General features: G+C 35.3%; 1 protein-coding gene across 1 annotated transcript; it reads right to left on the bottom strand.

The window, feature by feature from the left end:
• Positions 1–11097: 11097 nt before the first annotated feature.
• On the bottom strand, positions 11098–14730 carry LOC136270210 (carbohydrate sulfotransferase 15-like). The gene is made up of 6 exons (XM_066067116.1): positions 14537–14730; positions 13543–13668; positions 12974–13130; positions 12120–12291; positions 11795–11942; positions 11098–11655 (listed from the first exon to the last, which is right to left on the bottom strand). The coding sequence occupies exons 1-6, from the start codon at positions 14643–14645 to the stop codon at positions 11417–11419; spliced, it is 951 nt and encodes a 316-aa protein (XP_065923188.1). The 5' UTR covers positions 14646–14730; the 3' UTR covers positions 11098–11416.
• Between the last annotated feature and the right edge of the window lie 341 nt (positions 14731–15071).

Here is a 15071-nt window from a genome sequence, read left to right as displayed (position 1 = left end):
GAGCAAAAATAAATTAAACGGTTTAGGGATGAGGATCTCAGATCTCAGAAGTTAACAAAATATACAGTGTATCATATCATTTCCTATTTCATAAAGGCGGGGGGATGGGGGGGGGGGTTTAAAGACAACACCTGGGGGTCATTAATGTACTTTACACCAGTTGATGCATCATAATGACTTTAGAAGATATTTTGTATTTTCCTGTTTCGTGGGGTCAGAACAGTCCCATAAGGTCATGACCTACATTGTATTTGATGCATTATAATACATTAAGAAAGAAATACTCCTTCCTTCCTATTATTACTCATATAAAAAATATTAGTGTCTACACTTACTTACATATGTAATACACAAATTTAATAAGAAATTGTTTATACAGGGTCAATATGGGGTCAACTCAACAGTGCATGCAGTCTGACAAATGAAAAAAATAACTTTTGCAACTAAAATGACAGAAACTTTACAAATGCGATAGGATAGATAACGATGATAAGCTTATTTAAATATTAAAAGATGATGATACAGTATGCTGTCAAAGGGAGATTACATTTAGAAAGTGAAAGTAGAACTTGTATACATGTGTATGTATACTGGCATTAATCCCATGCTGGCATCTTATTATATTGTGCTACTGCTACTACATGTACATGTATTATGCTTACCTAAATTGGTCAACATCATAATGATAATCCAATTAAAACACAATAATGAATTCCTTTAGCTGATCTTAACTACCGTAATCCTTTTCTGCATACGGAAAACACAGACATGTATGTATGGGTGTTGCTAAAACGCGGAACGGAAAACGGAACGGAATGGAAAATATCATCACGTTTATCGCTTAAAAAGGGTATAGACTGACCAGAAACGATTTACTTTGTATCTTTTATTTATATCTAATGAATGATTATCAACATGTTGCTATCTTATTAATATTCATATGAATGTCTATCAATTATAGCATTGTATTCATTCGGCTTTAGTTGAGTACGAAACGGAAAAATCAAATGTATACGAATTGTGAAACATTTAAACATGATTAAACGAGCAAATTAGCTATAACTTTTTACTTATTTCTCTTATATGGTATTGCTGGCATATTAGCGTAACGTACGCAGTTAGTGAAAGCGTTTTATGCGTGTTTTGAGTATTTTTATATTATTTTCAAATATGATGTACATGTATATACTTGCATCAAAATTGAATTTTCGGTGTTCTAGACGATCTTTTATCATACAGACGATACAGTATCATTGAGATGGAAGAAAAAAACTGTAGGACTGACGACATTAAAAAATTAAAATACAGTAAACATTAAAATACCCGGTAATTTGTGGAACTAGTAATTTGTGAAACTAGTATTTTTAGCAATGCAATTTTGTTTACGTTTGCATTACTAAGCAGTTGTTTTTTCCAGCAGCTATATACATATGATCCGAATAGAGAGCTCTAGACGTTGCCTGGTTTGATTTTCCGATTATATATTGGGACTATAGTCTGTCGATCCCAAAATATTCATGCAGCACACTTGGACGATTTATAATGGAAAATGTTGACATCTTTTCTCCATTTGGAAGTCACTCAGAAGACCTTGCACAATTTTTCAACACTATCATCCGGGTCTGTTAAAATGCAAAACCCCGTAGACTTCTTTATTTTAAGCCGTGTATTTATACCAGCTGATAAGCTAGAGAGGACGATTTAAAGAAAGAATAATGAGAATGTTTAATGCTTCAAAAAGAGAATCGCTTGAACCCTGAGGTATATATAAATATACAGCAAAAAGTGAATCGAGGATATTTTGGGACAGAATATAGTGGTCAATGCATGTACTGTTAATTTTGAGGAAATAAATATTCTTGAATAAATAATCTATTATTGCTAATCTTTCAAAAAAAATTAAAAAGGTACATAAAGTATATCATTTAGCATACTTAACAAATCTATGAGGTAAATAACATTAGATAAGATTTTCCGTTTTCCTTCCGTTCCGTTTTCCGTTCCGCGTTTTAGCAACACCCATGTAGGTATACACGGGAACCCATCTAATCGAAGAGCTGGGTAAAACTAATACCCGCTAATGAGACATGCAAACCTGTGTTGTGTACGTAACTTCAGACAAAGATCAGTCATTTGTAACATGCATGTATTTTTATGACCTATTCTTCAAATCCACTTGCACTATTTTATTAGGTAAATAACAGCTTTAAGGTGGTGCAGGACACCTGCATATTGTGATGTACATGTATACTTCCTATTGAGATAAACAATAAAGTATGTTGAATATTGATTAAATATTTACCCCCCAAATAATGTTACCTACATTGAAGCGCAATGGGTTAGAGCGTTTACATGTCTGTAAGAGCATTGGGGTCCAAGGTGTATTTTTGGTAATTTACGAATTTTCATGGGGAGGGGGGGGGGGGGGGGTCTGGACCCCTCACTCCCACCCCTTCTCTAAATCTGTGCACACGATGATGTTCATGTAGGCACACAGAAGCAAATCTAAAACCGGCAACCGCCACGGGGAGGGGGCATAATTTAATTTTTAATTTTGTTTGTAATAATTATATAGACCATTATACTTCCTATGACATAAAATGTTAAGATTATTTATTAACTGAAAATTCACTGCAAAGAGTTCTACCCCAAATTGCACATAAAGTGCTGCTCATGTCACGATGTGTATTATCATATGGGCAGGGATCTCATCCTTCAGTTATGAAAATTATAATTTTTAAATGTATTACCGGAGTTTGCATGTAGCCTTCATTTTTAATTAAACTGGTACAAAACAGTGTTATTTAGGGGCAAACACATGGTGCGGGTATTACTGTCTAATGACAGCATCTAGTTATATTTATTCTTAATAATTTAAATTTGAAAAAAGTAATAATGAATACAAATAATGAAAAAGAATGAATATATGATTTTTATGAATAACGCATTGTCATTATATTACATCATTTCATGTACCGGTCTTAGTCAGCCCGAACATGTGATTTCTGTAAGATCAATTTATAGTCAGTTGGTATGAGATTTTGGAAGTAGACTTGAATTACATGTTTAATGTAAGTAATCTCAGTAATACTGTATACTAAGGTTATTTTCGACCTGTGTTATTTTCGCCCTTCTACATTTGTAAACGGGTTTGAATTTGCCCAGACACAGTCGTGTTAAAAGGGACAACTCTGTCTAGTTACAATACAACCAATCTTAAATTCGCCCACTGACAATGACGGCGAAAAAAAAACGCGGGCATATATTTCTCTAACAATTAAATTCATTGCAAATAAAAGTTTTCTTCAAAACATTTGCTGAGAGTATTTTTCGGTTTTTGCGGTTTGGTTGGCATCAAGTCAAAATGCCACTCTGTCCATATTTTTTCTTTTCACTTTTTATTTACTGCAGAATTTCAGAATTGCATTCCACTTAAGTGACCCATGATTGCCACTGAAAGCGTTCGCCTTTCAGTAACCGACTCATCACCTCGATATTTGACAGATGAATTTGTTCGTACATTACTTTCGTTTCTGTTATTATAGAATTATTGCATGATGGTGAGATAAATATGAAGCTTTAATCCCCATCTTTTTCGGGTAGAATAAATCTTCATATTTCCCTTACCATCATGCAATAATTGTAAAATGACAGAAACTAATGTACGAAAAACTTTATCGGTCAAATATCGAGGTGATGATTTGAAGATTTACTTAATGTAAGAATTTGATAAGTGTTCTTGACAATTCTGGTCTTATACATTGAGAGCGCAAATTGTACGCCTGTATAATTCCTTTATTTTTTAAGACACTGTCATTTTTTGAGGATCGTCTCAATATTAAAAGCAAATCTCAAAGAAAGCATTGCTAATTATTGTACAAGTACATGTGGACGAACTTGCCAAAATAAAGTCAGGTTTAATATTAGTCATACTTCATTATTCTTAACAGACATCAACAGGTTTGAAACACAATTTCGAATTACAAAAGTTCCATCACAGGAAGCATTCATTATGTTGATAGTAATTATACTTCAGAAAAGTCATAAGATATAACATTGCAATAGCTTCCAATGATAGCTCAAAAAAATAAGAAAATCAGCTGTTCGTAGCCTGTAATCCCCTATAGAAAATTTAGACTCGTCCACTCTCAGGTAACACGCCTGAGTGACCAAATCGATTGCTTCCAATTTTAGCTCTCGAGGTGTGTAGTCGATGCGCGTTTGATGGCTCAATCACAGCTATCGTCGCCATACGCTGAGGAAAGGCAGACTCCTCGGGATCAATTACGAATTGTTGTTTCCGAATCTGAACAAATGGAGATGAAAAATGAAATTTCAGGGAACAAAAGTACTTACACGCCAAGAAAGGGCACTAGAACACGTTCGCCAGTTATGAGCACAAGTAAAAACACGGCATTTCGGGGCACGAAAAAATTAAATCGCCTAATCAGGGCACTAGAAACAATACAGACATTGGGGCAAGAAGCTCGTCTGAAAGTCCAGAACGTGAACGTTTGAGAACTAAACGCAAACGTAAGTACAAGAAATCCAGTGACGAAGTTCAGATACTTTATCATCATCAGAATCGAATAATTCTAGCGACTCCAATTCGGGTCTTGATTCGGACACTAATTTTGATCCCTCCAGCATTATACAAAAAGGTTCCAAGGTTCCCAAAAAAAATCACAAAATACATTCCTAAGTATGCAAATCAAGGTATCTAAAAAAGATCCGACAGGACGTTACTAAAAACTGTGGAATTCCAAATAATAAACAATTACAACCTAAGCAAACGGACAGATTTGTAAAGAAATTGTTTAGAAAAAAGTTTAATTAGCCTCTATCAGATAAGAAAAAGACAACTATTATCAATACTCAGTCACGTTTTGACGCAACAGGCCCATTGGCGATTTTGGAATGAAGCTGAAAATTTTAAGAAACGGGACAAAGGCGTTGATCCCGTTGATGCCATTAATATTGTTCAACGTGCCTTGGTTTTAATTGGGAATGCTCATTTTGTTTTCATGACAGATAGAAGAAAGGGTCTTTTGATTAGAATCTTACCAGAATGTGTAGATTTAGTTGACGACAGCATGGCTAAGAAAGCCTTATTAAAGTCAAAAAATTATCTGTATGGCAAAAAATTTCGTAAGATTTTGACAAATGATGGAAAAAATTATAAAGAACTGTACGAGATGTTTCCCCAACGCAAAATGTTTATTTCGGTCAAAAGTCTCATTACAGCTCAGAAAACAAGCAGCAACAACAGCAGTTTTTTCGTTACGGGCCCCCAAGCAACAATTTCCGGTTTTGGGGCCAGACCAGCAAGGGCCGATATCAGAGAAAGTCTTGGCCACGAGATCAGAACCAGACACGAACGACCAAGAACTAATACAGGTAAGAACAGCTTGTTTATTTCCCAAAAACCCAGAACAATCATCAGTGCCAATCGCAGGGAGAATAAAAAATTTCTATCCGAATTGGAAAGTTCTTACGAGAGACCAATGGGTATTGCATGTAGTTTAAGGCTTAACTTTGGACTTTGTTCAAACCCCATTTCAAAACCGTCCCCCATTTCAACCATCTTTCAATCAGATCAAAACGGATCTAGTCGACCAAGAAATAAAATCGATGTAAGAGAAAAGAGCAATAAAAGTAGTAAAAGATCAAAAGTGTTTCTTAAGCTATTTCTGGTACAGAAAAAAGGAGGGGGGGGGGGGCAATGCCCTATTGTGAATCTAAAGGCATTAAACGGGTTTCTGATATACCAACATTTCAAAATGGAAGGCATTCATTTAGTAAAGGATATACTTCAGGTGAGAGATTGGCTTGTGAAATTGGATCTCAAAGATGCATATTTCACAATACCAATTCACAAACATTTTCAGAAATTTCTGCAATTCAGATGGAAAGAAGAAATTTACGAACTCACATGCCTTCCATTTGGAATATCGGTAGCACCCCTTGTTTTCTCAAAAAATATGAAGGTTCCAATCAGTTGCTTGAGAAAAATGGGTGTTCGTCTGGTCGTTTATCTGGACGACTGCAGTAGTGTACGACGCTCTTCTCCATCCATGGAACAATATCATTGGTTATGCCTTTCCACCGTTTTGTCTTATAGCTCGTTGTCTCAAAAAGACGAGAATGGAAAAGACGACGATTCTATTAATCGCCCCTGCTTAGACAGCACAACCATGGTACGCAACTCTCCTTAAAATGTCTGTACAGGACCAAGTTCTCCTCCCGGTCCACCTGCAAACTTTAATAGCCCCTGACGGTCAGATTCACCCACTTCTTCAGAACGAATCCCTACAACTAGTAGGTTTGGTTGTTTCAGGAATAATCTTAGATCGTATTCGCTATCAGAAGACACTGAAAAACTACTTTTCAGTTCCTGGTCAAAAGGAACAAACAGTTCTTACGACTCAGCCTGGAATAAGTGGACACGATGGTGTCTGGAAAGGCAAACTGATCCCTTTTCGGTATCTATAAGTTCCGTGTTAAAAATTTTGAGCTTATTTAATGCGTACTATGTCATCAGTTTCAGAGAGTGGTTATACAGAATCAGAAAACCACAGTGTGGTGATCCGGACAATCGGATCACACTCTGTAAAATCGAATGTACCAAGAAGGGAAATTTGATGGGTATATAATAAATAGAATTATCATATTGATGTGTAATAACATCCATTGTTTTCCCAATCTAGCTTGAAACATACACTTATCGTAATTTGGAATTTTATAAGATCCACTTCTTTTAAAGGTCCTGAAAAAATGTAAAAAATAATTCATATTGTTTAGATAGCAAAACCTGCTTAAATTAGTTGACTGTTGTAGATTTAAAAAAAATAATTCCCGTAATAAGGAATAAATATGTTGTACTGACTTCGAGAAAACCAAACACGTATTTCGTGACTGATCGTGTTCGCGGAGAAAACCTCTGTACGCATGGTAAAAAGCTGTTCAATTAAAGCAGAGGGATCCATTCTTGTGATATCACTGCATAAAAGCCAAATGAAAGTCAATTTTTGTAAAAAAAAAAAAAAAAAAAAAGAGAGAAAAAAGAGATCTTAAATTGGAGAATACACGTAAAGACGTAAAGTCTAAAACATATCTACAACTTCTTTGACTTTGAGCACTAAGCATATTATATAGTGTACATGTATCACTAATATCTCAATGTGTCCTTGTTTATCTATCAATTACACCTTCCCTTGCTTTGAGAAACATGTATATTGCACAAAAATATAGAAAACCCAAGGCTAGTAAAGTCACAAAACAATCAATATTTGTTATGATAACAATCCTTCATAGTTCATACGTCTAACATCTCACCCTTTTTCTAGAGGAGAGTGGCAACAACCCAGCTGATTATTCTCCTATATCGGTATATAATAGTCCTAGAAAATATCCTTCCTCAAAGAAACCTGTGACCCTTTTTTAAGTAAAAGTGTCCACACTTTTACATACTTCAAGTGGCACGGTTCATGTTATTTCAATGCAAGCACATTGTAACTGTAACAAAGACATGTGTTACTTTTTAAATATTCTAAATGAAGTTAAGACATCCCCTTAAAATTACTACTTAATTTCATTGACTTTGACTTATCGACAGCTCCTTAAGATTTTCTTTTAATTGCTGTACTTATGACGTTCCATACTTTCTAAATCGAAAGTTTTCTAAAATGGCCACCTCTGGGAGCAAACCTCTTAGCAACAGTTTGCCAGGTGACACATTCCGCTGTCCAATATGTCTGGAAGAGGTCAGGAATCCAAAGTACCTGTCGTGTCTTTATACTTTCTGTGAATCGTGTACCCTCAAACATATATATCGAGTACTGCAACGTGCCACGACAGCTTGAATACAAAGACGATTGATTGTCCGGTATGTAGAAAGCGCATCGACGCTCCCAGAAAGGACATTTCAGGTGAAGAGTGGGCGACTTCCTTACCCCAAAATAAACTCGTTGTAAGCATGTGGCTGAATTCGAACCCCGACAAGGAACTGTGTAAGTTCGGCGAGCGAAAGGAGAAAAACGCGTCTGCTACACATTGGTGTAAAGCATGTATGGAAACCATCTGTGACGAATGTAAGGCTTTTCATGAACTCGTACCAAGTCTTCAAACTCACAAAATCGCGAACTTGGATGATACAAAATTGTGCAAAGATGACGTTGAAGTTGAAGAACTCTGCCCGGAACACCAAGGGAAGGTAATCGATGCGTTTTGCCACCAACACCAAAAGCTTTGTTGTTGTATTTGCCTTGTCAAGCATCATAGATTGTGTTCCAAGGTAGAAGCCATAGCGGACATCGGAGTAGAAACAGAACAACACGATGTCCACAATATCATTTCATCATTCTCTGAGTTGGAGAAATGTATTGAGAATATGCAGGAACAAAATATGACAAAAATTGTAGACCTTTCTGAAATGAAACAAGAAATCTGTACGGACACAGAAAAAGCAATCCAAGAGATTGCGACATTAATTAACGATGCTCATTCAGGTTGGATTAAAGTATTTGAACAGACCCATGCAGATTCGGTCGGGATATTGAAAACTGCTTCTGATGAATTGAAACGATTTTCAACCACAGTATGTGAAACCAAAATTCTTTTACAATCAATTCTTGAAAGTGGTTCCCCAAAACAACTGTTTATCACTAAACAGAATCAGATCACACGAATCGTGGACCACATTAATCGTTTAAAATCGTTGGATATTTGGAACTTTCCTGCACAGTACACTAAACAAGACTCTAACTTTCTGAAGCAACTTTTAAATAAAAAGAAGTTTGAAGATGTGAAATTGTCAAAAACTCCCTCTGGAACGATTCAGGCTATTCAACAAACAGTCCAAAAATTCGTCGGCAGAGATATTGTGCAAAAAAAGCATGAAAATTCACAAAAGGACTGGATGAAAATCAACCTTAAATTAGTATCCGATATAACTTTGTCAGCGTTTGTTTATTATGGTTTATTCATCCATGACACAATAATTATTTTACCGTTTAAAAATTCGTCGTCACTCAAACTTTTCGATATCCGCAACTGTAAGGGAAAATGTATTCACACTGAAGAATGTCCGAGCAAACCGTCCGGTCTGTGCCACTCTAGGGAAAACGAGAGCTTGAGTGAGATCTTCGTGTCTTTCGAAAACTTTGTCGTCCTTTATTGGATTGATATCGAGAACGAAATCGCCAATTTTCGAAACTGCAAACAATACATTTGAATGAACCCATGTCATCAATTACATGTGGACTGACCACTATTTTCTCTGCAAATAACGATAAAGTATTTATTTGTTCTCGGGATTTCAATGTTGAACACAGTGCAACGTTAGAACAAAATTCAGTTTTGTCGGTTCCGTTTATTTCTTCGTCTTCGAAGTCCGATTACCACTGCTTTTCTAACAATAACCATGTTGTGGTAGCAGATCGAAACAATATAACTATATTCCAGAGTAATCAATTACAAGGCAATATTCGCGGACTGACATTTGATTTGCACGACAACATACTTGTATGTACTAGAACAAGTAAGCTAAAACAGATCAGATGTGGAGAAAGACGAAGCAGAGACATAGAACTGGACGGCATTAGTGACTCATACAATGTCGTTCTTCACCCGACAGGCGAGAAAATAATGGTTTTTGACTATAATGACAAATGTTGTGTTTACCAAGTCTTATAGAATCTTTATTATGCTTGTAAGATGCTTGCATATATTTTTTTATAACTGACAAAGTTATCAATAAAAATGGCAAACCATATGATTTTTGAAAATTTTAATTTAATAAAATTAAAATGTTTTTAACAACTTTTTATTCTGTATAGTATACTACTATAAGGTGTATAACTCACCTTATATGCACAAAACTTCTTAAACTTATATCCAACTTGGACCGAACTTCTATGTTACAATGAAAAATAGAACACAGGTATGCGAGGAACTGGTCGGTACGATTCGTATTAAGTTTGTTTTTTGCTTATGCGCATCTTTCTATTATCCTAAGACATTTTTGCAATTAAGAAGATGATGGGATAAGATAGCGCAAATGCCCTTCGGTTCGGTCGTAAAAAAAATTTGATTTTTTTCCCCAAATGAAATCCATTCAAGTATATTATAATACAAGTTTGCAAATGCACAATTAACTATATTCATTTTTTAATATAATTTACAAACTATAAGAAAAAAATATTGCCTTAAATTATGGTGGTATTGAACCTATAACATAAAAACCCTAGCTATATAAGGTTAGTTTATGTCAGGTGCTCTAACCACAGCCATATCAGACACAAGAAAGAATGCTGTTTAAATACTATGTGTAACTTTGGTTACGAATTTACGGACGTATTATTTTTTCAAAACGTTCAATTGTTGGGATACAACATGATATTTTAAGTGTATACTGGGTCATCTCTCCACGTTTTTGTTGACCGAAATCAATTTGTTTTCCATTATACCTTACTTAGACTACTAAAAAGATATGGAGCACAGACCCTCTCTATGGAAAAAAAATGTCTTGAAGTTCTAAAAATGACACTATTTGCAGGTTTTGATACATATACGCCTGTTTGAGTCAACATATTCCAAGTATTGAAAATATTTATAGGTTACAAATCAATATGTTAAATATATATTGTTTTAAATGATTTTTTTTAAACAAAATATCAAATTTATTGATATTTTAATTTTTCAGTAGCTTGTCCGACCGCGTATGGGCATTTTACACGCCTTATCCACCCATCTTCTTTGTGAATTTGAGAATTTGATCGTCTAATGCATGCATTGATAGAAACATGCATTAAACATGATTGAGACCCCCTCCTGCCCTAAAAAAAAACCAGTGTTTCACCCTTTTGATCTGTGGATTTTCCTTCAGAGGAACGGCTCAAAAGATTTTTGCTTTAGGACTACTAGATATCACAAACGAAACATACATATATTCATCAATTCTATTTTTTTCCATGGAAAATAATGTTTAGAGACTTTAGACCAATCCATTTAAAATGAGAAATATTCAGTAATATACAGTGATATAAACTATAAAGAGATGGTGGCAGTACGGTATCCCTCTGGAATAAACATCTCGGAAGTTTAACTGAATATGCATCCAAATCGTTTGTTCTACAGCTACTATCCCCAAATGCCATTCTCTTTTCCTCCTTCGATGCTCCATTTCATTGTAGACATATCATGCCAGTCCAGTTGTGACCAGGGGTAACATCTCGTTACAACTTATTAACTACTATGGGTCGTGGACGTTGTAACGTTATTCAACATTCATTGGATTGCCTTTCCGGATTATTTTCTTTTGGGATGGGTAGTGACTGACATTCAGTCCAACATCCCAGTGTACGTGTAGATGGGGGAGTTTATATGTTGTGCTCTGTTCATCTGTACAATTCCTTTTTCAAACTTTGTTTATCGTGGAATTTTCAACCATTCCATTTTTGCTGTCCCTGGATATCCACAGAAAGCGTTTGTCTTTCAGTAACCGACTCAACTCCTCCGTGTCAGGGCGATAAAGGTTTTCTAGCATTATTCTAGTTTTTGTCATCATCGGTTGTTTTCCTAATTTGTGTTTTGTTATATACTCTCGTTTTGATGTCGTTATTTTGAATTTTGTAAGTTCTATTTCTTTTAACGACTCTGAAAAAAAAATGTAAAATTACTTTTTACTATAACTGATTGATAGAACAACAAACAGAGATATTGATATTAAATCTGAAAATGTCATAAAATAAAATAATTGACATGAAATTAAATAAAGAAGCTAAAATTTACTGACTCAGTTGGAGAAAATCGAACACGCGTTTCATCACTGATTTGGTGTTCGCGGAGTAATCCTCAGTACGCATGATTAGAATTTGATCACGTGGAAACACCGAGAGCCATTCTCGTAAAAACACTGCGTAAAAGCCAAGGTGAATTCTTGTCTAAAAAGGAAAAGGGGAAATAGAGAATACACGTTAATTAACTCAAATACATTTTTACAAATTATTTGACTTTGAGAACTGAGTTTTTAATTCCGCGTGAAACTTGTAGGATTTGCAATTAACTGAAAATTAGATGCAAAGTTTGATTCAAGTCATCAAGAAAACAAAGTTTTCTACTTTATGTTTCACTAGTTTCGCATTGAGGTTAAAATCAAACAAACAGCTCCGGAGACTTCTGTGTTCCTGACATTTCTTCAGGACATCAATGGCCCTAACGACAGCCTGGTGGAACGTGGTCCGATTCTTGCTGCGTTCTCCATTATCAATGAAATAATAATCAGAGTACAGTCTGTGAAGATAAACCTACAACGTTAGTTATAACAGTACAATGCTTAGGTTAGGAGGAGTTGCATGAAGAAATCGCATGCTTGTATCTCGCTTTCCTTACGGTATTTGAACTCATTCATATTCCCAGTCGAAAACGGATATCATTTTCATGAGCCTTTATCATTATTTTGGTTACATCTAAGTTTCGAGTTCTAGCCTTTATCAGACGGGTTTTCCAAATTTTGACATGCAATTGTCATCTACTTGTAAAAAGATGCCCATTTTCAGATCTGTTTTTTTTATAATGGAGAAACCATGACAGTATTTTGATCGTCATTTATTGCTATTGTTTTTCACATATTTATGTTCAAATCGTATGAAAAATTTTCTGTTTTTTAAAGCAATTTTATGTTATTAAATTTGATTGACTATATTGATGTCATATTACACACCTGTACAAGACTCTTTAGATAAATTGCTGACCAGGAATTTACAAAGACAACACCCGTATCGATTTAGTAGAGAATTCGAACAAAGTTAGTAACACTGAGAAATGAAATCAATTCGGATTTCGTCGGTAACCACTTCAACATGAGTGAAATAATCGTGAAACAGAGACATGATAAAACAACATAAAATCTTCTGAAACAGGGAGAGGAATTGGTCAAAACTAGAAAAGTTAGGTTATAGGTAATAGTTCTTACCTGTCTACAGGATTTCTGAGCAGTATGAGGAGTTTGACGTCACGGTTTATGTGTCTAATGAGGTGAGGGGTCAAATACTGGGGCTCCTTTAGCCCTTTATTCTGTGGGATCATCTTCCATCCCCGAAAATCCCACATATCCATAGGAGTTCCATCCCCTGATGGGGAAAAAACACAAGTAGAACAAAAAAAGAATAGAAACTTCGTGTGACTTGCATGTAATAAGCCAAGACTTGCCAACCACCTCGGAATGGAAGGGGAATACGGATCCAAATCTTATGACAGGTAAATACATAGGGTTTTTCGTTAAACGTTACCATGGCACCTAGGAAATATGATGTTACCCCGTCAAAGTGATGAAACTAACATTGAAGAATATTTTGAATTGCAAAACACCAAACTGTACTTAAGTTTTTCTGTTAAGTTTAAAACAAAAATATACGTGTACATGTTTTGAGAGAGAGGAGTGGGGATGGAGGAGCCCCTCACTTTGGTGAATTTCTTTGAGGTTAGTTGAACACAACTCTTCAGGTATATCAATATATCAATGTATAATTCAATATCTCTTACCAGTGACCAGTTGAGTTTTTCCTTTCTTTCGTGAAATGCTGTTCAACCGTAAAGCTAAGTTATCGAAATAATGAATATAATTGGATAGATATGTCCGCCTTACATTTGCGGACCACAGCCAATAACCTATAAATATGAATAAAAAAATATCCGTTTAGAATGAATGATGAGAGGCGCTTTAAACTTTTGGTTTGTTCATTCCATTTTGTAGTTTATTCACGTTAATCTTAATCTTTTTTCAAAAGGTTGGTAAAATGATAAAAACACAGAACACACACGCAGCACATCTAACCTGTAATACCAGTAAGCAATACAGTTTAACTACAAATAGAGAATAAAACATGGCAAAATCTGTATCATGTCCCATATCAACCCTCAGCCAATATCAACCCTCTGGCCTTCGGCCCTCGCGCTGATGTGGATTCGCGGGTTGATAAGGGATGTGATACAGATTTGGCCATATATTACTCTCTTTTTATAAGTAGGTTTCTAAATAAGATGTCCATCAAATATTGCAGAAGACTTTGTCCACAATAGGTTTAACTTTTACCTCTTTTCAATTACTAGTAATAATTTTAATGGATAATTAATCGTTTTTTAAGTATTAATTCTGATTCCTTAGTATCACCGTGGATAGATAATTCAAATGACACAAAAATGATGTTTGATTTCTTCCGATTAACACAAAATTCATAGCACGAGTCATAAAACAATAAATTAGTTCAGATTTTTCACTTGAATTTGTATTAAGTACTGTATAATGAATTCATGTAAAGAATCTGAAAAACATCATCATAGAATGACTTTGTGAAAATACCAGCTGAATGATTAATTCCAAAATCCGAAAAAGAGCTACAAATGCAGATCTTTGTTTCATCCAATGTGGAAAATTTGCTAACTATGTCATGATATCGGACTGCTCTCAAAGTTTGGTCATCGATATATCGTAACAAAAGAAAACTTCTACTTTGTCCCCGCATCACAGAGAACTCACCATACCGCTCCCATGACCACCACATCGTCTCCTTGTTTTTAATATTGGGCACTACATCCGGATGTCTAGAGATGCGTGCAAAAAGGTCAGTTGTTCCGCATTTATCCATCCCTACGACTTGAAAATACGGGAGACATTTTAATTTCCCGTTGACTGATGTCCAGCAGGGGTTTTTGTGTGATGAATTAAAGGTAAACGGTGCCTGAAAGAAATTATGCTTGTAATATTTTATTTTAAAAAATGGCTTTATTTTTGTTGATTAAAGACATTAGCGTTAACAGTACGTGCATCAACTTTATATAAACTTTCTTTCATTCGAATGGAGTGAAAATAAAGAAATGAATACCATACAGAGGATGTCATCCATAGTCGGCTTAGGTCTGTCCTGTGGACACAGAGTGGTGTTAGGTTCTTTGACGGCCGTGGGGATAGGGTTCGGTACATAGGGCAGCAGTTTCGTCTGGGACATCCTGGTTTGTTCTTTTACGTAGAGTTGTAGTGATGTCAGTAAAACTATACAAATCATGGAGGCGCA

Source organism: Magallana gigas, chromosome 7 (assembly GCF_963853765.1).
Source record: "Magallana gigas chromosome 7, xbMagGiga1.1, whole genome shotgun sequence".
Taxonomy (NCBI): Eukaryota; Metazoa; Mollusca; class Bivalvia; order Ostreida; family Ostreidae; genus Magallana; species Magallana gigas.
Note: the sequence above shows the minus strand (reverse complement) of the source record. Positions and strands in the feature narration are given on the sequence as shown.